Source organism: Palaemon carinicauda, chromosome 11 (genome assembly GCF_036898095.1).
Source record: "Palaemon carinicauda isolate YSFRI2023 chromosome 11, ASM3689809v2, whole genome shotgun sequence".
NCBI lineage: Eukaryota > Metazoa > Arthropoda > Malacostraca > Decapoda > Palaemonidae > Palaemon > Palaemon carinicauda.
Window position 1 is genome coordinate 153,624,277 of NC_090735.1, and position 25,190 is coordinate 153,649,466.

Consider the following 25,190-nt stretch of genomic DNA (forward strand, 5'->3'; position numbering starts at 1 on the left):
CCGGGATTGAACAAAAAACAATAGATTAACAGTAAAGAATTTATTGGATCTTCAGGAAGAATAATAGTGCAATTTATATGTAAATTAGAAAATGGCGGGAGCAAGTTATTATAAGAGCAATGTTGGTAATAGAAATACAATAGCCCTGCTGATGGTAATCTACAGGTAGCAGGCATTGAAAAAATTGGTGTCACAAAAATGGTAATTCTTTTTTTTTCTTTTTTTGAAGTGGCATGTTTATGTGATAGCTTTTATTTTCATGCCACTAGCATTAGACTTTGTGATAAATTTGAATTTGGTTCTATTTTACCGTTTCTATCAAATAACGTACAATATTCGGTGTCAGAATCATAAAAATCCTAGATCCAGAACTCTTCTGTACCGTTCGTGTTTCATACACACTCGTACGCTGTGACGGTTTTGATTTTGTATCTTATCACTCGCTCTTCCCTGCACTGTAAAGAGACTATCCTGTGTTTTCATGCTAGCAAAATATTTTATATATTTGAATTTTTGTGACGTTCTTGCTCGCAAGTCGCTGTATAAAAACTCGATGATTGCTAAATGAGGTTTAGTTGTATTCACCTCACCTCTCAGTTATCACCTAACGGCTTCAGCAATATATGTGGGTCAGAGATGATATCTTAAGAATTACTTAACTCTGGCGTCGTGAGGATTACACCATCACAGTCCTCACGCTTTGATGGGATAGAATTCTTTTCGGACCCAGTGATAATCACATCTAGTGTTTGCTTCATCTCCTTCAGCTCTATAACGACAAATAATTTACATGATTTACTACAGAGGTAAAAGAAGACAAACTGGGTTCAGGGAATGTGCCTGTATACTTACGTTTGTCCTGAGAGAGAGAGAGAGAGAGAGAGAGAGAGAGAGAGAGAGAGAGAGAGAGAGAGAGAGAGAGAGAGAGAGAGAGAGAGAGAGAGATAGAGAGAGAGAGATCGTATATATATATATATATATATATATATATATATATATATATATATATATATATATATATACATACATATATATATGCGTGTGTGTGTTTGTGTGTGTGCATAAAAGAAGGGCGTTCTTACTTATAAAAAGCTAAAGATTTAAAAGCAATATGAACGGAAGCAAAAATATCATTTATCAAAATCACCAAGATTTTGAAGAACCCTGTATCTTATCATTTGGTTGAAAGTTTTTAAAATCTCCTATGTGGATTTTATTTTTCATGGCAGTTGATCATTTGTTTTTAAATTGATTTCTCAGAAAACTGATATTGTTTTGATGTTGGGCTTCTTAATAATATGTTTTATGAATTAAATCTGGATTTTGAGAAATTTGATCCTCAGGTTTTAATTTTTTCCATAAAGTGTTATATAAAGTTAATCGTAAGTATGAACAATTTAAACACTAATTTTTGTCAGACATATCGGTCCTATCATGACACTGATATAACTTTCATTAACATTATCTATAGGTTAACTAAAGTTGATCCAGATAATATTTTGGTTTCTCTTTTAAGTGATATTACAACCTATGAATATGCATTACAGAATCATTTATAGTTTGTATCTCAGATTCTTCATAAAGATCTTTACAGGTTCATAGCCATTTATGATGTCAGCCTTTTATTCATAAATATTCCTTTTCCAGAAATCATATATGCAAGACCCTAACAAAGCTATTTCCCAAAACAGACGTCTTAATTTCATCGATTTACCGTCAACGTTCTTTAAAAGCTAGTTGAGCTTGCTGTAAATGAATCTTTGTTTTTTATCAGGTATACAATCAAATTTATAGTATGCAAGGGGTTCCCATAGGACAGGATTTTACCATATTCATGTCACTTTGGGAAACTACTCATAGACCAATGTCCTGAATCTTTCAAATCCTAATATTATTGACTACGTATGGGCAACTGTTCGTCACTTGCGGGCCGAACCTCGCTATTTTCAAGTGGGCGAGGGCCACATGATAAGCACATGTATACGTAGTACAAGAAATATTACTTTCCTTTCTATAATCTTTTTTTGCACTTCTTTATTTATATTCACTTTACTGTCGCAGTCCCGATTTTCCTTTTTATTTTATTATTTTACTTTCTTTATCAATGTTTAAATTATATTTCTTTACTATTTTCTAATGAAAAATATATTCTAGTATAAATAAATCTTATTTGAAATAATGTAAAAAACCATGAAAATTCATTGATGTTTTATCAAATAGCATATGATTACTGAACATCTGTATTAATGAGATTTTTGTTCATTCACATTCTTGACCAACATTTCAATATCAGGTAGGATTTCAGACGTCGCTAAAGCTAAGATGCAAATGTTCATTAGCAAGTCTTAATTAATGACATATTTAATTCAAGAAAATAACTGTTCAAATGCTGTAAATAGGTACTTATGAAAATGAAAATATAATTTCTTGCTTGTTTCAGCATCTGCAGAGACTTTTCCCTCGGGAAAAAACTTATAAAACTCCAGTAGGGATTTCTCTTTAAATCTTTGATGAAAATTTTCATCTCCTTTTAGCTCAAGTAATTCCAACTGCAGATTTTCAAGAGCCGATTCAACTTCAAATGGCGTAAAAAGCATTGTAAAATATGAATTTTGGTGATTAAAGTCTTGGAACTCTTGATTAAAGTCTTGGAACCTGTCAGAAAATTCAACCTTGAGTGACTGGAGCTCATTTGCAAAGGAAGAAAAATCTGCTTATCTATGCTGTGTATTCTATGAAATTGATATATAACACAACAGTGTACATAATGTTTCAAAATTTCATAGATTTTTCACAAAATATTCTGTTGATAAATCATACAATGAAAGATAATAAAACTGCTGGATTCCCTGTGCATCGAAATCTCTTTAATCTTTTTTAAATAATTTTTTTTTTTTTTACACCAGACCACGGAAGGTGTACCATGTGTTACAAAACTGTTTGTCAAATGATAGATAGAATTGTTTTCATCAAATTTGTCACTTCATGCAAAATATCCTCTCTTGTTGTGGTTCCTTTCATTGATTTCTAACCAAGCATTTATTCTGTAACATTCAAATAAGAATTAACACCACACACAAACACTGAAAGCTGAACTTTATCAGCCTATCAGTACTCTCGTCTGTGATTAAATTAAAATGTTCGAATTTCAAACATAACTTCATTAGATTTGATTCTCTATCAGATCTCAATTCTTCAATGAGCCTTGTCATAGTTCTTCGAGATGAACTGATATTTTCATAATCATTATTTTTTATGGACACACTATTTCTGATACGAGAAGCAAACATTGTTTTAAGATTTTTCAATTACTGTGATTTTCGAATACTTAGCCTTTTTATGCACCAATGTAACTGGCTTGCACAATATTATCATTCTTAGTCTGTTTCTGAATAAGATACGTTTTCTATCCTATCAAGGCTCTTAAGTATATATTTTTTTCTTTTCCTGGTCGACCCGAAAGATTGTGAAATGAAGGATGTTTTGTCAAGTAATGTCTTTTCAAGTTATACTCCTTCAATATACTAAGTACACCTGAGCAAACGAGGCACACTGCTTTAGTTTTCAATGTTACAAAAAGATAGTTTATCGTCCAGTTATCTTGAAACACACAATTATCATCAACTACCTTTCTTTTCTTCGACATACTTGGGGCTTAGATATTTCAAAAATTTGAATCCTCGGTGGGTGGTTACAAGGAGAACTATTCTCTTCGTGGGTTGATGAGAGTGGAATGAAGAACAAGAGTAATTTTTATTGAAGATACCATATATTTACAGCCATGTTCAGAACACGAAAGTACAAGTCGGATTAAATACTTGAAAGGCAGGATTATGCTGGGAGGTCAATTAAAAGATTAAAAAAGATCTATCCTTTAAGGTAATCCTTTCAAATGTATCTAAATTTCTTGAAAGTCTGTAGGTAATCTTTTACCTTGTAAATTAATAGTTCGATTAAGAAAGGAATTTTGAAGACGAAGACTGAGCATTTAATAATTTGAGTTTTTTGTTTTAAGAAACCCTATAAAGACGTTATGTTAAAGAGAGACACCTTGCTACTTCATCTAAGAAGATACAATTTTATGAGCTTTTGTAGTTGGCTGTGGCGGACTGAGCAAATACTTAAAATGTGGGTAAATGTTCACTAATGAACAATATTCCTTATAAGGAAAATAAGTGTTATTGGTGTATTTACAGTACTTTGAACAAATGGAAATAATTGGGGAAACCCATACTTTTTCAAATTAGGACGTTTCAACAATCCAGAAGTAAGACAGAAATAAAAAAAATTTAAAGTAAACCAATCGTAAAAATATCCCCTTATCTGATGTTCCCGTATAGCACCTCTCCCCGTCAGCAGTATCTTCAGTTACCCTAACTAAATCTCACCCCTGTGTTTGCTTCCCAACCGGCTTCACTCCTGGCGGCCAGGTGACACTAAATCATAACTTTTCGTAAATCGTAAAATTGGCTTCATATTATCGTATCGAAGGCAGATAAACATTTTCACCACCATGAGAATCGATTTGACAAGTCACAATCAGTTATATACACCTCAAATTTCATTCCAAGCTAATATCAAGCTTACTGTGCATTTAGCGGAAAATAATAAGATCTCATTTTAGACATTTCGATTTCTCGTGGTGATGAGTCTTTTAATACTGGTACCCTTAGAAAGAACACTTTTACCCGATTACGATTAAAAAAAAATTTCAGTCATGGTCCGCTATTTTTTTTTTTTAATCAATTCTCGTTACACATTCCTTCAGAATAGCATAGGTTCCATGATGAAATCACGTTTTTCGACTTATATCTTATCAACAATTGATACCTATTTCGCCTCTGGGTCACGTTCTATTAACATGTAATTATAGGAACGTTGAATGTAGACAACAAAGGCATTGATTTACACCGGTTTCTTAATTTAAAGTTTGGTTTCCAAAACTCCCTGACAAAATGAAATATGTTTAAATTTAAAGACAGATGCAGACTTCAAAGTTTTATTTGTATAATTGTCCCAAATGTAATTTGGTATCTAATATCGATTGTTCCAATCGTCTCCTGGGGGAGGGGGTCGCAATGACTCCGATAAAGATGTCAGTCATCGCACTGGGCACACCATTCATATTTATGCTTTCTCATACAAATAAACCACCAACTATTTTAATTTCATAATATCACTGGAGTCTTCTAACAGCTAGTGTCTACTTTTCCTCGAGTCTCTTTCCATTAAACCACTATCCAAATTCTAAATCACTCATTTAGCGCTCTTCTTTCACATAGGGCTTAACAGTTCATTTCACATTTTTTTTTTTGTAAAGTGTAAACGATCTGTAGTGTGACTTTCCCTAACCCTTAACTTCCAGTCTAGTATTTAACGTTACTGTTTAAGTTCCGTCCCTATTTTGTGATACATGTTCTTTGTCTTTTTTTCCTGTGCTCTATGTAAACTTAACATTTTGGGTGTTTATATATTTATTCTAACTCCCATAACACACATTTTGTCCTAGTGTACTGTAAATTACGTAGTTTCCATTTATGTATGTTACCGTTCTTGTACCGTGATATCATTTTTACTGTTGAATCAATCAATGTCTATCAATTTGTTCATGTATTTTACTTTTTCCCTGTAAGCTTATTGATCTCCTTGATAAATATAGCTCGAAATACTGAAGTGTATACACGCACACACACACACACTCACACACAAACACACACACACACACACACACACACACATATATATATATATATATATATATATATATATATATATATATATATATATATATATATATATATATATATATATATATATATATATATATATATATATATATATATATATATATATGTATATATATATATATATATATATATATATATATATATATATATATATATATATATATATATATATATATATATATATATATATATATATAAATGTGATAGCTAAAAGGAATAAAAAATTGTGTTTCCCAAATCTACATGGAATTTATTCCTTTATAATATGTATATAAACGCAAAATTATTTCAAGCTTATCTGAAAAATGGAGCGCTTTTAAGTTCTAACTAAAGTAAAAAAAAAGAAAATAGAAAAACACAAAGAAGTTGATTAAACTTTCATCGTTATGGTCTCGCTACTCTGCAGGAAGTCCGACTCATGATAAACTTTTTATCATGGTTCTTAAAATAAAAATGAGGCTGAAGGAACCTAACATATTATATGATGAGGCATATATGAAACTATATCAACAAAAGTAAGAGCAATTCTTTTACAGTTTCTAAAATTGATAGAAGTAGATTTGTAGTACTTCCACATACATATACAGTACACACACACACACACACACACACACACACATATATATATATATATATATATATATATATATATATATATATATATATATATATATATATATATATATATATATATATATATATATATATATATAAATAAACACACACACACACACACACACACACATATATATATATATATATATATATATATATATATATATATATATATATATATATATATATATATATATATATATATATATATATATATATGTGTGTGTGTTTATATACAAATCCCTCTCTGAGTGGGGATGCTATAAAGTGGTTAAAGGGGTTGTGTATCGCCATGATTAAACAAGCTTTACTAGTAAGGCTCGCCCATACTATGTTAGTTTCATATGAACGATCAGACTAAAGTCCCCCACCATCACCAATCTGTAGTGATGAAAAACGTCCAAAACCCAGGCATGAATAAAAAAAAACTCTCTCTCGCCCCCAGTCCCCAGCGACAGGGGAACAACTGCCCAAGATGGCGGGCAATAATATCCAACTGCAGCGACTGATAAAAATCTCAGGAGTAGAACAGACTATCTTCTGAAATCGAACCTTGCTACATACAAAGTCAGGATTCTGGCTAGGGAAGATGCTCTTTCTGCGATATTATAAGAGCTGAAATAAATAAATTTGGATATACTAAGATTAATTGAAATAAGAAGAACTGGATAGTAGTATATACTGTAGTTAAGGTGTGTATGTGTGTATGTGTAGCTCGTTCTCTTTTGAACAACAGCAATGAATGTGTATGTGCAAAACACTACTTTTCTTCGAATTATGACCAGCAATGACAACCAAGGTCAGCATATAAACCCCGTGTGGTGCTGAAAATCAGCATGTTAAAATTTAGAGATACTACCGCTAAAGAGTTAGGGGTCCATGGTCTTCCACTGTCTTGGGTTGGAGTTCTCTTGCTTGAGGGTACACTCGGGCACACTGTTCTCTCTAATTCTTCATAATTTAAATAGGAAATATTCATTTTAATGTTGTTACACTTCTTAGAATATTTAACTTTTTCTTCTTTCATTTCCTCACTGGGCTATTTTCCCCGTTGGGGCCCCTGGGCTCATATCATCCTGCTTTTTCAACTAGGGTTGTAGCTTAGCAATTGATGATAATAATAATAATAGTGATACACACGCTAAATGTAAAAAGTGTTTGATGTACAAAAAACTTTATGAGGTGTCAATAATTTCTAAAATTTTCTTTTTCTACTCGCATCTACTACTCAGTTAATCTCTCTCTCTCTCTCTCTCTCTCTCTCTCTCTCTCTCTCTCTCTCTCTCTCTCTCTCTCTCTCTCTCTCTCTCTTCTTCTTCTTCTTCTTCTTCTTCTTCTAATGAGAAACTACGTTATTGTACTCCTTGTACGACTGAGTGTAGAGTTTGCTTTCCATAAATTCATTATACGGTGGTCAATACATCTCTCTGTCTTCCCGACTTCCACCAATACCCTTTGTAATCTTATCCATCTCTTTGCTATTGCAAGAATTTCCTTGTTCTCCTCTGTGTATGGAAAGTGGAAGTCGCATAAATATTTGTGCAAATGTTCTATGTAAATGGTTAATTGTTACTGATGCATTGCCGTTCGTTATCAGAAGCGTCATATATTTCGCCAAATGACTTTGAATACGTTGCTCTAAGCGAGGATGCTGGAGGATCAAAGAAAAATTTAAAGACAAATTTCTTACATTTAATTGGCCTTTCGTCGTTGTTATTGCTCTTCTGTTGTTACGTAATATTTATTTGTTTATTGCTATTGTTATGATTAAAGTTATAATAATAATAATAATAATAATAATAATAATAATAATAATAATAATAATAATAATAATAATAATAATAATGAATAACAACGGGACCGGTATTGTTTATGGGAATGGCATTGTCCCTCGTTGATGTCGCTCACTAAACTTAAAAATCATATTTAAGAAGGCTACATAACAGATGTGTCTTTTGAATTGTAGATATTACTAATAAATTTGGGAGAAACAGAGAAATTATATTTCACATCAACCCTTGAAATTTTCATTTGCCTATTTAAATTATTCTAGGAACAATTCACTGCACAGCTTAAAAGAACCATCCAACCCATACCGATATAAACTTCTGTTGTGGCTTTTATATGGCAGATATCAACATGAAAATGTGTATGGACAAATTAAATATACATTCCATAAATCCCTGAAAATTACATTTAGATATGTGAAGTATTCTACTAGTAATTTACGGCGCCGCTGAAAATCGGCCTCCCGTGGATATCTCAAACCTGGTTAAAATCATTTGATTATCTGTGAAACTCTAAGAGACGTTGCTCATCCTCAGTGATTTTTTAGCTAAAAGTCGTTACATAAGAACAAAAGTGACAACCATGGAATGCCTATAGCAGGTGTGAACATGAAAATTGGCAGAAACAAAGATTATATATATATCTAAACAATCCCTTAAAATTTCGTTGGAATATATCGATTGGTATAATAGTTATTGACCCGCCGCTGTAAATATCAGCTATTCTCCCACCCCCGCTCTTAAATCTATGGTTAGGGAATGACTGGGCTATGAGTTAGGTGGGATATCTTCGAAAAGTTATTGGCATTTCATATAAGGTCAGTCACTTCTGCGACAATAATAATTATTACAATAGTATAATCAGAGGCGTATTTTCAAGTCATATTAGTGTCTCTTGCATGATCATCGCCTTCATCATCGTCATTATTATTATTATTATTATTATTATTATTATTATTATTATTATCATTATTATTATTATTATTATTATTATTATTATTATTATTATTATTATTATTATTATTATTATATTTAGTAATTTTTATTACAAATATCACAATAATAAACAAAAGAAAAAAAAAAAAGGAAAATTATTAAATTTCTTCCCAACATTTCCTTTTACAGTTGACATATCAAGTGTGTCCGTCGTGGAGGGTGAGGATGCAGCCTTGCCCTGTGACCTTAGGTCAACAGATCCGGAGGACTCGGTGCAGATTATCCTTTGGATTAAAGAAGGACTCCACACTCCACTTTACAGGTGAATGTCCTGTCTTGGAAGGGCCCTCCGGTATTTCAAAAATCCTTATTCGTCATTGGCTTATAGGCAAGACAACTTATAGATGGAATAAAGGAGATATAATTTTCAGCAAAAAATATTCCTTATGAATCTGTGATAGAAATTGGATTTAGCTTACATGTTTCTTTTCTCCCGTAACAATTTAATTATATGTACCTATTATTAGTCATTGACTACATAGTGAAGGATAATTATAGAGAAAATATAATTGTTTTTTTCTAAAATATGCCGAATATAAGCTTATGACATTGATATGCAATAGTCTAAAAGAATACATTGAACAAATAATATTCACCTTCCTACTATTCTCCACCTAAATATGCAATAAAAATAAATCAAACGTTATGTATATAATCGATAGTTAATGGTCAATAGTGCTTTTTTTTATACTTGAATAACCATTAACTCAAGCAACTGATATTAAGCCTCGCACAACTCTCGTAATAAAAATCAGCAAAAAACATTTTCAAGTTCCTTCAATCCTATTTTGGAAATAAACAGAGTGGCGGGGCAAAGAAATAACAAATAACCACTAGGAGCCAAAAAAAAAAAGAAAGAAAAAACTTATTTGTATTCTGCCTCTCGCCTCTCTTCAATCAGCTACGATTTCCGGGAGCTCCTGAGGGGGCAGCCGAAGGAGACGAAGCCAGATGCCAATTCCACCCTGTCGAGGAGAACCTCCTTCCGGACAGACAGATCGCCAGCAGCCCTCATCATCCAGAAAGCGGAGATGGATGATGCTGGAATGTATCGATGTCGGGTTGACTTTCACCATTCGCCTACGCTCAACTACAGGGTCAATTTGACCGTTGTTGGTAATGTATTTGTCAAAGGTTGAAGACTGTGATGTAATTAGGAGATCCGTGTCCTTACCATTTATGCAAAGACTTACATTCACGCTCATGCACAGAGTCTGTCCGAGATTATTATCATTACCCTTATCATAACGGTTATTGTTATTCACTATTATTGCCTTCACCAACCAGGATATATATTCGCCCCTGTCTGTTTATTTATTTGTTTGTTTGTCTGTAAACAACTCTACATAAAATACTACAATACCAATTTTGACCAAACTAGGCATTCATATTGGGTATGACTTAAGTATCAATTTGTAACATTCTGGATAAAATACATCTGTGTACAAACAGGCAGCAGTACTTAGAAAGTAATCGCAATATTAAGTAAATTGCAAATACTTAGTTATCATTATTATTATTTAGTTTTTAAATTACGCGATTACTACTGAACCAATTTCAAGGAAACTTGGTGGACGTATGGGTATTTTTGAAGAAAACACATTGAAGTACAACTACGTAGTTGAGTTAGAGCAAAATAAGACTTCTTTGCGTGTCAAAGATATGCTCTCTACTGAGTACCCCTCTCATTAGTATCATTATAATCATTATCATAGTTGTCATGAGGTAATCCATGGCCCCTTGAAAAATTAAAACAACGCAAGCCTTAATGAAAGAATCAAAGGAAGAAAAAAAATAAGTAAACTACAAACGGTAAAATTTACCCGTTATATAAGAATGGCAAAATAAACCAGAAACCAACAGCATAGTACTGTACATAGATGGTCATAAACATCCTGAAAAAAAAAGTAAGTGAAGATTACCAGATACTTTATAGTGGTTTTCGCACATGGAAGAGTTTCTTTTTTACTTTTTTTTCGATTTTTTCGAAGCGATGAAGCTGTTTTCTATTCAACATGGTCTTTATTATATAAACAAATACTATTAAACAACTCTGAAAAAGGTAATAATCCCCATAAGAAAACGAGGTATTATAAAAATTATAATTATAAGATATTGTTAATAAATATTATTCGAGGAAAATTCAAAGTAATATGATCCACCAAAATGATATACATTTTATGGGTGCCTCTCTCCCTCTCCTGTCTGATGGAAAGAGACGTTATCTTACATGATTTCTTCTTTGCTGATTTCCGTTAAGTGTTTTAAGTATCTAGTGTTACCGTGATGATGGGCCTTGTAACAGATGCATCATAACTTATGGTAATATGGTGATCCTATATTGAGGATAAAATCTTATTTAGATAATACCATTGGGAAATCACGAGAAGTAAAAAATAAGAACTTATTTATGACTCGGTATAAAACAGCGCTTATTCATAGCTAGACATTTCATTAACGATTACTAGTTATAGTACAAAGTATGTTAATATGAAAATAATGTAAAGTAATTGAAATTAGGTTTGGAACTTTAAACTGTCAGAATAAAGAAGTCTTTAGCTTTACTGAAATCGTTTTCGAAAAGAGAGACTAATCTGTTACCAAGAACTTTTTCGTATTTTGTAGATTACCTACTGACCATGAATCATTTGTTCACTTAAAAAAAAAAAAAAAAATAAAAACAATTTTATATCGTAAAATTTTCTTTCTTCATCATGAATCATAGTGTTTCAAATCCTTCCTTAGTGATAAAATCACTAAAACATATAATAAAAATAAACCTTTCATGTTTCATAGATATTACCCGAGCCCTTATTTCACGATAGATGAAAAGATACTCTATGAGTATTTGGTCTTTTACTGGCATGATGACATTCATTACACGATCCTCCCAATTTATGCAAAGGTATTAAGTTTATTCGGGGAAACATCCTCTGTAAGCTCCCCTCTCCGAAAGCTAATTTACAAATCCTCCGCAACCCTGATATACTTACATTTTCACCAAGATAACAACATGCGTGAGGAAAAAATTAAAAAAATTAAATAATTTTGTAATTTATACATATATTCACATATGCAGATGTACTTGCACATATAAATACACTCACGGGCAGACAGACAGATACACACACACACACACACACACACACACACACACACACACATATATATATATATATATATATATATATATATATATATATATATATATACGCACACATATATATATGTGTGTATATATTATATATACATACACATATAGAGTACACATACATACATACATTTATTTACACACACATATATATATATATATATATATATATATATATATATATATATATATATATATATATATATATATATATATGTATATATATATATATATATATATATATATATATATATATATCTATATATATATATATATATATATATATTCATATATAGATATATATGTATGTATATAATTTACATATATATATATATATATATATATATATATATATATATATATATATATATATATATATATATATATATATATATATATATATATGTGTGTGTGTGTGTGTGTGTGTGTGTGTGTGTATATATATATATATATATATATATATATATATATATATATATATATATATATATATATATATATATATATATATATACAGTATAAATCTATAGATATAAAGAAAATGTGTGTGTGTTTGCCTCTGTGTGTGTGACCCTTGAGGTTGATTTACATAATGAGGAAATGCAGTTTTTTTTCGCGATGGATCAAAGGAGCACATAATCTTTACAAACGTAGCTATTCGGATATATATCCTTGAAAATGTTGTGGTAGTCTAATGGAAACGTCCTTGTCTGGTGATCATCTGGACTAGGCTACGACACCTACTCATACTCGATATTCTTTGTAGTGTCTGAAACATCTCCATTTACCCCTCACCAGAATATCCTCCACAAACTGTATAGCACTCGAGTAATCTCTCTTATAGTTTCCTTTCTAATCCTGTCCTATCATATAAATCCCAATATCTTTATACTAGGGGGTTAGTTTCCAGTTTTCCCTGAGAAAACCTTATGGCCCTGGCATGGCTTGGGGGCAGTTGGAGAAACAACGGATATGTACATATATATCGTGGAGATGACAAACAGCATGAATTGTACTATAAAAGATGAATTATTCTGCTATTGTACAGTATATCGTGCTCTACACCTTACTGTTAGCATAAATGATTTCTGTCTACCTGTTCACAAATTGATGTGTTTCAAATTTTGTAACCTTCTCCTACTGAAAGTCTTGTATATAAGCCCCTTATCTATTGAAATAAAGTTAGTTGCATTCACAACGCCTTTCGGTTATCACCTAACTGGCGCCTCACACATTGATGACCAGTGGAGTGTCTGCTTCCTCCCGCCTACCCCCTCACAGCTGTTTGAAGATACCGCCCACCGAACCTGCCTCTTCGGCACTCACCGCCTCAATGAAATTGCAGGCCATTGCTAGCGGAGAAGTGTTTGCCTGGTTCCAACGTGCTGAAGTCCAGTTTCGCATCAAGGTTGGGACTCAGTCAAGCACGAAAGCAGATTTTGTTCTCCCGGTGATCCACAAGGATACTTTCCCAGTTTCTCCAATTGGCTTTACGAGCAAGGGGCCACCCCAATAACATACGGTGACTTATAAAAAATATCTCCTGGAACAGTAATTGCCTTTGCCAGTCTCCCGAATAGTCAAACATTTTTAGCTCTCTCAACAACCATGGGGGACCAAAAGGCCTCGCTCGCTCTAAGGGAAATGACCAGTATCCCTCTTCTGCAACATGCCACAGACAGTTCTCCTTATGAAGAAAATCTACATCGTTCCCTTTGGGTATGGTGCCTACCTGTACCTGTACGCGCTGCCATCCCCGATGTCAATATTTTGTCAACGAAGGACCGGGTGACCAAAGTCGACATCTTTATGGACAGCCACTTCGCCACCTTCAAGACCTCCAGAAACATCTGCACTCCTGAGGAAGAGGATAGCTATTCAACATCAACCAAAGGTGAGTTAATGCAGTAGGACACGTATGACAATCCCGTGACGTGCTAGTGTAGGAAAAATACGCCAACCACCCACCACTCGCTCATGCCCTAACCAACGACCTCTACAGCCATTTGTTGACACCCATTGGCCGCAGTTATGCTACTACCACTTAAGATACAGGGCTGCTGCCAAGAAATATTCAAACGGCTGTTAGTGAACAAAAAACGTGTAAGTAGGCCATCACTCATAGCGGTGACCTACCATGTCACTAATCTTTCCTTTTTCATGATGCAGGTATGAGCATGCAATTTTTTGGTAGATACGGGTTCTTGCTATTCTTTTCTGCCAAGGCCACTTCCCAGGACATGACATAGTCTGTCTAAATCTGCCGACGTCCGCCTAGTAGCTAGCAACGGATCTGCAATCCCCACCCATTGTTATGAGGACCTCACATTATCATATTAAAGCATCAAATATCACTGAAATTTTCTCATTGCTGACGTCGCATTGCCAATCCTTGGAGAGGATTTCCTCTCACATTACGACCTCTTGGTATATGTAGTTCACCAGCGGCTAGTCAACGCAGACACTTACTCAAGCACACCTCTTCAACCCTTTCCCTCCAACCTTGTACTCCACATCAGCACACCCACGAAGGAATACACCTACCTTCCTCATATTGTACCTGGAAATCTTCGTTCCGGAGCTTCACAAAACGCCAACGGTTCCTGAAAAGTAGAACATTTATCACCATATCAAGATGATGGTATCCCCAGTGTTCACCAGATTCAGGCGTCTGGCACCGAATGGAAGAAATGGGCCTTTGCTAAAATTTTTCAAGCCCATGGTCGTCACTCGTACACATCATCCTGTAGAAAGATGGCTCCACGTGCCCATGTGAAGTTTATAGGCGTTTGAATATGCAGACAGAATCAGATCATTACCCCCTTCCAAACATCGTTTACACGACCTACTACTTATACAAAGTGAAGGTTTTGTCCATGATAGACCTCCTGAAGGGATATTATAAGGTGATCATGAACCCAGAAGACATCCCAAGACAGCCATCACCTCTCCCTATATTACATACACCTTCAATTACTCTTGCTTTGGCTATCATCATGCTGTGGCCACTTTTGAATGTCTTATTGACAGCATCTTATTGGATATCCCCTTCTGTGTATGTTACATGGATGACATACTTGTGTTCTCCTTCTCTAAAGAGGAACACCACTGTCACCTATATATCGTGGTCAACTGACTACAACAGTACTTCCTGTACAAGAAGCGTACCTTCAAGTATCCTTCTTAGGGCATCACATCACTCCTGAAGGAGTCCAACTCCTCCCTGAGAAGGTAGCAGCTTTTCAGAACTTCCCCATGCCCTGGACCATGAAACCATTGTGAGATTTCTTGGGCATGATAAGCTATTATCACCATTTCCGGCCAGCTATCGCTGCTACTCTTGCCCCCTCTATGCCTTCGTCAATGGTAAGAAAAAAGAAAGGAAGTGGGGTCCCCATCAAGAAGCGAGCTTCTGCAACGCAAAAATTGCCCTATCAACTCTTGCTGGTCTATCTTTTCCTGTGCCATATGAAACCAGCGACGTCACTATTGGTGTAGTACTCAAACTGGTGGTCAATGGCTTAACCCGCTCATTGACTCTTTTCAGTATAAAACTGTCCAAAGAGTAATCCATCTACTACCTTCGACCACAAATTGCAGGCAGTGCACTTAGCTGTCCATCACTTTCACCGCTTTTTGGAATGTATGCCCTTTTTCATCCACATGGACCAAATACCTCTGGTGCACGTCTTCACTTGATAGTTCAATGCCTGGTCCGCCCGTTAATGCCAACATCTCTCCGCCATGGCTGAATACAATTGCACCTTTTAACACATCCCTGGGAAAATTAATTGCATTGCCGATGCCCTTTCAAAAAACACATTGGCTGCCATTCACCTAGGATTGTCCAATGCCTTGACCAAAGATTAACAGAAATATGCAGAGTATGAAGCATGTAGGTCATCCTGCACATCCCTCCATTGGGAAGAGGTCCTCTTCAACAACTCCAACGCCACCCTCCTCTTTGATGTCAGCACTGCTCCCATGTGCAGACAGGTATTTAATTTCATTCATAGTCTTTCACATCCCTTGCACCGATTTACTGCACAGCTAGTGAAGACGAAGTTCATTTGGCACAGCATACTAAATATTGGGTCCGCGCATGTATATCATGCTAAATTTCAAAAGTACATCGACATATAGATTCAATAAAGGGAACTTTCCATAACCTCAGTTTCTCTTTGTGCACATTCACGTCGATGTAGTTTTGCACTTACCCGCATCACAAGTACATCACTACCTATTTACCATCATTGATAGCACCTTTCGTTGGCCTGAAGCTATTCCCATGGAATCTTCAATGTCTGCCTCATGCACATCTGTCTTACTCTTAGGATGAATACCAAAATTTAGTATTCCTGAGTCTATCACTTCTGACTGGGGTAACTTTAACATTTTTATTATGGACATCATTAGTGAATCTCATGGAACTCACCCTACATCAGACAACTGCCTTAAATCCTGCTGCCAATGGAATGTTTGAACGTTTTCATTGCACCCTGAAAGCAGCTTTGATATCTCAATACAAAGACTCCGACTGGGATATGCAGATTCCCTGGGTCCTCCTGGGACTAACGGCCACTCCTAAAATGGTACATGGCGACCCATTGATCGTCCATGCAGAATTTTTTCCATCTGCAACATCCTCTGACAATCTGCAGCACTTAAGTTACGTTGTGGGAAAATTTGCTCCATGCCACCAGACTTCCAAGCCCCCAGGTAAGCAAAACATACCATCAGATCTGCAATCGGTAATGAAGGTCTCCTGCACAACCATCTAGCAAGCAACTGCTAACACTCCCTTATACTGGCCCTTTCCTCGTATCCGTCATGCACCGAAAGTATCCTTAATCAATATGTGTGGCAAAGAACTCAGTCTCTATTGCTTGCCTAAAACTGGTATATCTCCTGCCAGGTTACTTGCAGGGTGCCCTATTTCCCATGTATGTTATTTTTAGGGAGGAAATTTTTTGTGACTTTCTTCCATTGAAAGTCCTGTATATAAACCTGCTGTTTGTTGAAATAAAGTTAGTTGCATTCACCTCACCTCTCTGTTATCACCAAACTGGTGCCTCACACAATAGAGATGACTTAAGATGAAATTAAAAATTTGATGTCAAAATTCTATGGTAACACGTAATCCGTACTGAAAATTAGAATTATATTTTATTTGAAAATAGGAAGCCAATTTGTTATATGGTTTTTATTATGTATTTTTCAATATTTGGATACGATTTATTGTAATGAAACAGGATGATAAGAGGATATGTAGTAATATAGGCAGTTTATTATTATTATTATTATTATTATTATTATTATTATTATTATTATTATTATTATTATTATTACTACTACTACCATTATTATTATTATTATTATTATTATTATTATTATTATTATTATTATTATTATTATTATTATTATTATTATTATTATTATTATTATTAAACACTATGTCATAGAATATCGCATTCCTGACAAGAATTTGGGTTATTTATTCTTTCACCATTCTCCAATTTATGACTAAGAAACAGATGGAAATTATTTATCGTAAACAACTTCGATATTAAAGATACAATATGTTACAGAAATTTATAAGAAAGTACAGAAGGACATTTAAGATGAAACGTAAAAAAAATCAAGGGAAAGGAAAAATAGGGAATGGCATAGAATTTCACAAAATATTCAAATTGTTAACAAAAGACAAAGATATATAAATTTCGTCATGTTTCTGTTTATTTTATACTGACTGAAATTAACAGCATCTTGTTAGGAAATGTTGTCAACTTAATTATTTAAAACTTCTCAGGTATTCAAATGTCGAATTCTTTAAAAAACGTTTTGAGACCATGACTCTAAAATGATTGAAAAGTTTCTTTTTGTTCTGTTCCTAAAGATGCAACAACCGTACGAAAAACCACACTCAACACAAGTTCCAATATTCAAAAACAAAGACGGGCAATAATAATTCACTTAAAATAAATTCTGCATATATCAACGTTTTGTGAAAAAAAAAAAAAAAAAAACTAGAAATACACCAATTTGTCCATCATAAGAGAGAAATAGCATAAACCAAGAATAAATGCCATTATCCTAATTTGACCGCAACGAATTGAACAGAAAACACATCCAATTTTTTGGAAAACTTTCCACTTGGTTTATTAAATGGTCATTGGAGTGTTCGACGGTTATAAACTGATTACGGATTAATCTACTTCTAGACCCAATTCTTTGAGAAAACCAATTCGAAATGTTTATTGGCTTGTATACCTTCAAAAGAATTTGTTATTAGTGATACGTACTTTATATTGTTAGTGTAATTATAATATTCACGTATATTTTGAAAATTTTAATAAAATTAATTATGATCCATTTACATACTCAGGTCATAAACTGCAATGTAAACTCTAATTTCGAAAATAATCATAACTCTATTCATTGGGAGATGAATAACTGTTAATTTTACGTATCAAACGGGAAATTACAATTACAATATATATGAATATATATAAATATGTATATATATATATATATATATATATATATATATATATATATATATATATATATATATATATATATATATATATATATATATATATATATATATATATATATATATATATATATATATATATATATATATATATATATATATATATATATTTATTTATATTGTGAAAATCTCGATCCATATATTAATCCTGTAGATGAACTAGTGGAAACAAAATTATGATTTATTGTAGTTGACCACTGTATTCTTTTGAATTTTACATACACACATGCACACACACACTATATCTATGTATATATATATATATATATATATATATATATATATATATATATATATATATATATATATATATATATATATATATATGCATAATACATACTATATATATATATATATATATATATATATATATATATATATATATATATATATATATATATATATACGTACTATACATATATATATATATATATATATATATATATATATATATATATATATATATATATATATGTATATATATATGCATACTATACATACATATATATATATATATATATATATATATATATATATTTTTATATATATGTATATATATATATATATATATATATATATATATATATATATATGTGTGTTTATTTATATATATGTATATACACATGTATATATATATATATATATATATATATATATATATATATATATATATATATATATATATATATATATATATATATGTATATATATACATACTATATATATATATATATATATATATATATATATATATATATATATATATATATATATATATAAATATATATATGTATATATATATATATATATATATATATATATATATATATATATATATATATATATATATATATATATATATATATATATACCTACTATACATACATACATATATATATATATATATATATATATATATATATATATATATATATATATATATATATATATATATATATATATGTGTGTTTATTTATACATATGTATATACACAGGTATATATATATATATATATATATATATATATATATATATATATATATATATATATATATATATATATATATATATATATATATATATATATAAACTAAAATCTCATATTAATCTGCTTCAATACTACTCCAGTATTGCTATTCTTAAAAGGATTTCGTGGCTTCCGATTATTTTGATAGATTTTAGGGTCAATAATGACTCCAGTTTTCAAGTCAATGGGTTGGAGATATATATATATATATAAACTAAAATCTCATATTAATCTGCTTCAATACTACTCCAGTATTGCTATTCTTAAAAGGATTTCGTGGCTTCCGATTATTTTGATAGATTTTAGGGTCAATAATGACTCCAGTTTTCAAGTCAATGGGTTGGAGATATTTCGATAATTAGGTGAGCGTCTGAATGTAATTCCATTGTTCTGAGTATTACGGGCTGAGGTGGTTTTCAAGTTATTTTATATAACATGATCATTCAGTGAAAATGTTTATCTTTCGTAACATCCTATGCATTGTAGATACTTGAAAATTCATGTTTTGATTTTGCTTCCTACTTTCAACTATCTTTATATTTATAGAAACAGTATTACCGAATGAATTTACAATACCTAATTGTGCAAGTGACACCCAAAAGAAGAAAACTAGAATCAAATTAGATAGTCCTCTGATAGGCGACCTATGTTACCTTAATGCACTTGTGGTATGTCATTGTTCGCACACCGTTAGGTTTGGCCGTACCTACAGTACGGTATAATGTTCTGTTTATCAGAAAACATGATAGTACTAGAAATAAGTTGTCACTCTAGATACCAACAATGACCATTACCTTACATGCAAACTACCTTAGCTAAAAGCAGTTTAGTAATTTAGTTTTATGTAATGTTGCCTGTAAAACAAGGTAATCTAGTTGTTGAAGGTACAGCTAGTATTAGTTGATATTCTGACTACCAAAACTACAGAAAGGAACACCATTTTTTTTTTTTTTACTAGCCACCCTGACATTGGTCAGCATTATCTGGTATTCTATCTACAAAAGATGTAAAACCACAGATGAACTCTTTTGTGTTGAATTAACCCAAATCCGTTGTCATTGCCTAAAATTCTCACTGCTAACACTATGTATGAACCATTATATTAGTATTTTCTTTTCCAGTTGCCCCGGCAGTAGTCAGCATTAACTGGTATGTTAACAACTCCTCCCCAAAAACTGTTATAGGGGAAGAAGCAGGTCCCTTTCTGGAACACGCTCAGCCTGTGATCACCTGCAGGAACAGTGACGGTAAGGTTTTGAAAAGATACTTTGTCTAGTTATGTTTCCTTGCAGTAAGGCTATATTTATAGCCAGATCTTTTCTCAGACAGCTTCTATAACGTTTAAAACGCTTCCAGATGACTTAAATTACTTACAGATCTTTGCCCAGACTACATCTATATCATTTAAAACCATACGTTTTGTATATTCTAATTGTTCTAAAAAATTATATTTGTAAAATGTTATTGATATGCTGATCCTATATCTCATTCAGAAATTATGAAGGTAAATGTATAGGAGAGCTCCGCGGAAGATCTTGAAGAATTTAAACACCTACAATTCACTATTATATCATATAGAACGCTTATATAATAGTCAATATATGAGCAGCTTCTATTTAACGAAGATATTCGTGTGTATAGTTATGTTTCACTTGGATTTTTTCTAAGTGTTTGTTTTTGTTTACTGTGTGATGTCTTGGCTAAAATGAGCTGTTTCGCCGCCTTACTGCGTATGGCAGACTAGTTCTCAATGCTATTCTAACCAATAACAGGTGTTTTCTTGACGTCACACTGTTTGAAAACCAATCATGGCGGTTTTTACAAATCTAGCCAATGCTGACACTTATTACTTCACTTATCCCTGCTATTTTTCCACCAGTTACCACAGTTTACGTGAAGTTCCGCGGAGGAATATTTTTGCACGTCTTGGATCTCCCTTCAAACTGAAAAGCTCATTTTGCCGTGAAGTATGGAGCAATTAGCAGGACCTTCATCCCGTTCAGACTGTGTCACTTGTGACAATTGCTTTATTTCTTATGGGGATTTTTGTGTACATTATTCAGGGAAAGTTGATTTGCTAATTGCATTTGCTCAACGTCATGGTTTGATTTTGGCAGAGAAAAAGTGCCCTAATTGTGAAAATGTGTGCCGTATAGATTACAACAAATTAGCATTCCGGTGTGATCGTAGTGTGGTTACTCGTGGGAAAAGGAAGAGGAGGTGCAATTTTTTCGTGTCTTGTTTCAAGGGTAAGTTAGATATTGAGACTAATTTGAAGTTTGTGTTCCTTTTTTTGCAAAAGGCGTTTTCATTTGAATTTGTTTCGTTTGAACTGAAACTCAATGTGGCCTTAAAGGGGGGTCGCAGGGGGGGCGGAGCCCCCCCCCCCGTAGGCCTAGGTAGGGGTACAGGGCCCCATAGGCTAGGTTAGGTGGGTGTCTTAGGTTCGGTGGTGCCCTGAAAATTACTGTGGCCTTAAGGGGGGGTCACAGGGGGGCGGAGCACCCCCCCCCCCGGTAGGCCTAGGTAGGGTTACATGGCCCCCAGGGTAGGGTAGGTAGTTGTATTAGGTTCGGTAGTGCCCCGAAAAATCACTTTTCTCCTCCTCCCCCCACCCAAAAACCCCGCTTCCCACTGGGGTCCCCCATAATTGTAGTAGTAGGTTTATGCTTACATTTTCTGTGTAAGAGTTAGGTGGTTGTAGGAGGATTATCTCACAGTTTCAAGGTAACTGTAGCTCTAATGTACTGTTTTCTTTCGTTTTCTACTTTTAGAAACTTTTAAATCGAGCGCGGAGCTCTCCTACACATTTACCATTATGAAAATTCTATAGAGAATGCTATGTATGTCAGTCTAACTCTTCTCTCTCTCTCTCTCTCTCTCTCTCTCTCTCTCTCTCTATATATATATATATATATATATATATATATATATATATATATATATATATATATATATATATATGTATATATATATATATATATATATATATATATATATATATATATATATATATATATATATATATACATATACATATACATATGTCAGGAAATGAGTTATTTCATATATGTTCATAATGAATGACCTAGTAAATGTACATAATTGATTATTTCATAAGTTTTCTTTCAATCATGAAGAGAGAGAGAGAGAGAGAGAGAGAGAGAGAGAGAGAGAGAGAGAGAGAGAGAGAGAGAGAGAGAGAGAGATGCATTATTGTGATTTCGTGATCAAGTATGATCATACAGAGAAAAACACGTTAATAGAGATAGAGATAGTTAAAGCGATTGCATATAGGAAGTTGTTATTACAAGTTCTGAGGGCCAAGTAGTTTGGCTGGGAAACGGTAGCTCCTTAAAAGCAGTAATGCGACACAACTCTAAATTCCTTTCGAATGAAAGTGCCATCTTGGTTGCTACAACTTGAAGTCAACCATATAAAAGTGTGAAGGTCTCCATATTAGTCAGCCCTGTCTAGCCAGCATTCCTGTCAGAGAGGTATTGTTTGGCATTTTTGGACACCCCTTGCCATTGGGGGCGGGAGTTTGCCTACTACAATGTGCTTTTACACGTTTTCCTCTGTCCCCATATACCTAACAACATTGAGATTACCAAACAATTCTTTTTTCTCAAAGGGTTAATTGCTGCTCAGTAATTGTTCAGTGGCTACTCATCTCTTGGTTAGGGTAGAAGAGAGACTGTAGCTATGGTGAGTAGCTTTTTCTAGGAGAACGACACTCCGAAATCAAACCATTACTCTCTAGTCTTGGGTAGTGGCATAGCCTCTGTACCATGGTCTTCTGTCTTGGATTAGAATTATCTTGCTTGAAGGTACATTCGGTCACACTATTATAACTCATTTCTCTTCCTCTTGTTATTTTGAAGTTTTTATACTTTTTATATGACAGATTTATTCTAATGTTATTATTTTTAAAATTCTCTTATAGTTTATTTCCTTATTTCCTTTCCTCACTGGGCTATTCTCCCTGTTGAAGCCCATGGGCTTATAACATCCTGCTCTTCCAACTACGATTGTAGCTTAGGAAGTAATAATAATAATAACAATAATAATAATAATAATAATAATAATAATAATAATAATAATAATAATAATAATATTAATAATCAACTTTGCTGAAATGATTTACTTTAAGAATCCCCCATATTAATCATATTTAATCAGTCCCTTTCTGAGTGAGGAAACCTTAACGTGGTTTAATTGTTTTTGCATCACCATGATCAGGAAAAGCGTACTAGCCACCCATACTAGGTTGGGTTGCCATGAGCTATCAGATCAAAGATTCCCATCATCACCAATCTGCAGTGGTCATCATGGTAAAGGAAATGGCAAAAGCTCAGAGAGGACCGAGACATGTCTAAGGCATTCGTCCTGCAGTAGACTAGAAACTGCTACATTTATTGTTTGTTGTTATATATTATATTATATTATATTATATTATATATATATATATATATATATATATATATATATATATATATGTATATATATATATATATATATATATATATATATATATATATATATATATATATATATATACATATACATATACATATATATATATATATATATATATATATATATATATATATATATATATATATATATATATATATATATATATATATATATATATATATACATACATACATACATATATATATATATATATATATATATATATATATATATATATATATATACATATATATATATATATAATATATATATATATATATATATATATATATATATATATATATATATATATATATATATATATATATATATATATATATATATATTTGTGAAAACCTAGATGCATTTATGAATCCTGTAGGTGAACTCGTAGAAACAAAATTGTAATTTATTGATTATACAAGGCTAGAGTCGCATATTTGAAACCTATATAATCCACAATGGATATGAAGCTTGGCTCCAATAATCTGAAACCATCCGTAACTCTTGCCGTGTCGAAACGATTTATTGGCTGCACGATGTCTAACCATTCTCTTGAATATTCTAGGTAACCCGTTTTGATGACTTAAGATGACCTTTTAGACATTTTAAAATTTAGTTTACATTCAATAGACAACCAGTGTAGGTCAATCATTATGGAAATTCCTTTCTCGGGGTACAACACCTTTTATAATAGGCTGAATCGCAGTAATTAATTCGGCCAATAACACACCTAATCACTAGATTTTAACGTAACATTAATCCACATGTTCCTTTAAAACATCGACGTTCAAGCTGTTGTTGATTATGGAGTTATTGTACACCAAAATCA

The 25,190-nt window shown here is 32.6% G+C and overlaps 1 protein-coding gene across 1 annotated transcript in view; it reads left to right on the forward strand.

Moving 5' to 3' along the window:
- The window catches only part of LOC137649535 (uncharacterized), a 62,599-nt gene that overhangs the window by 24,715 nt on the left and 12,694 nt on the right, over positions 1-25,190 (forward strand). Inside the window, exons 2-4 of the mRNA XM_068382520.1 lie at positions 9,275-9,407; positions 10,047-10,261; positions 21,001-21,126. Coding sequence (XP_068238621.1) covers positions 9,275-9,407; positions 10,047-10,261; positions 21,001-21,126 — 474 coding nt within the window. The remainder of the gene's footprint in view (positions 1-9,274; positions 9,408-10,046; positions 10,262-21,000; positions 21,127-25,190) is intronic.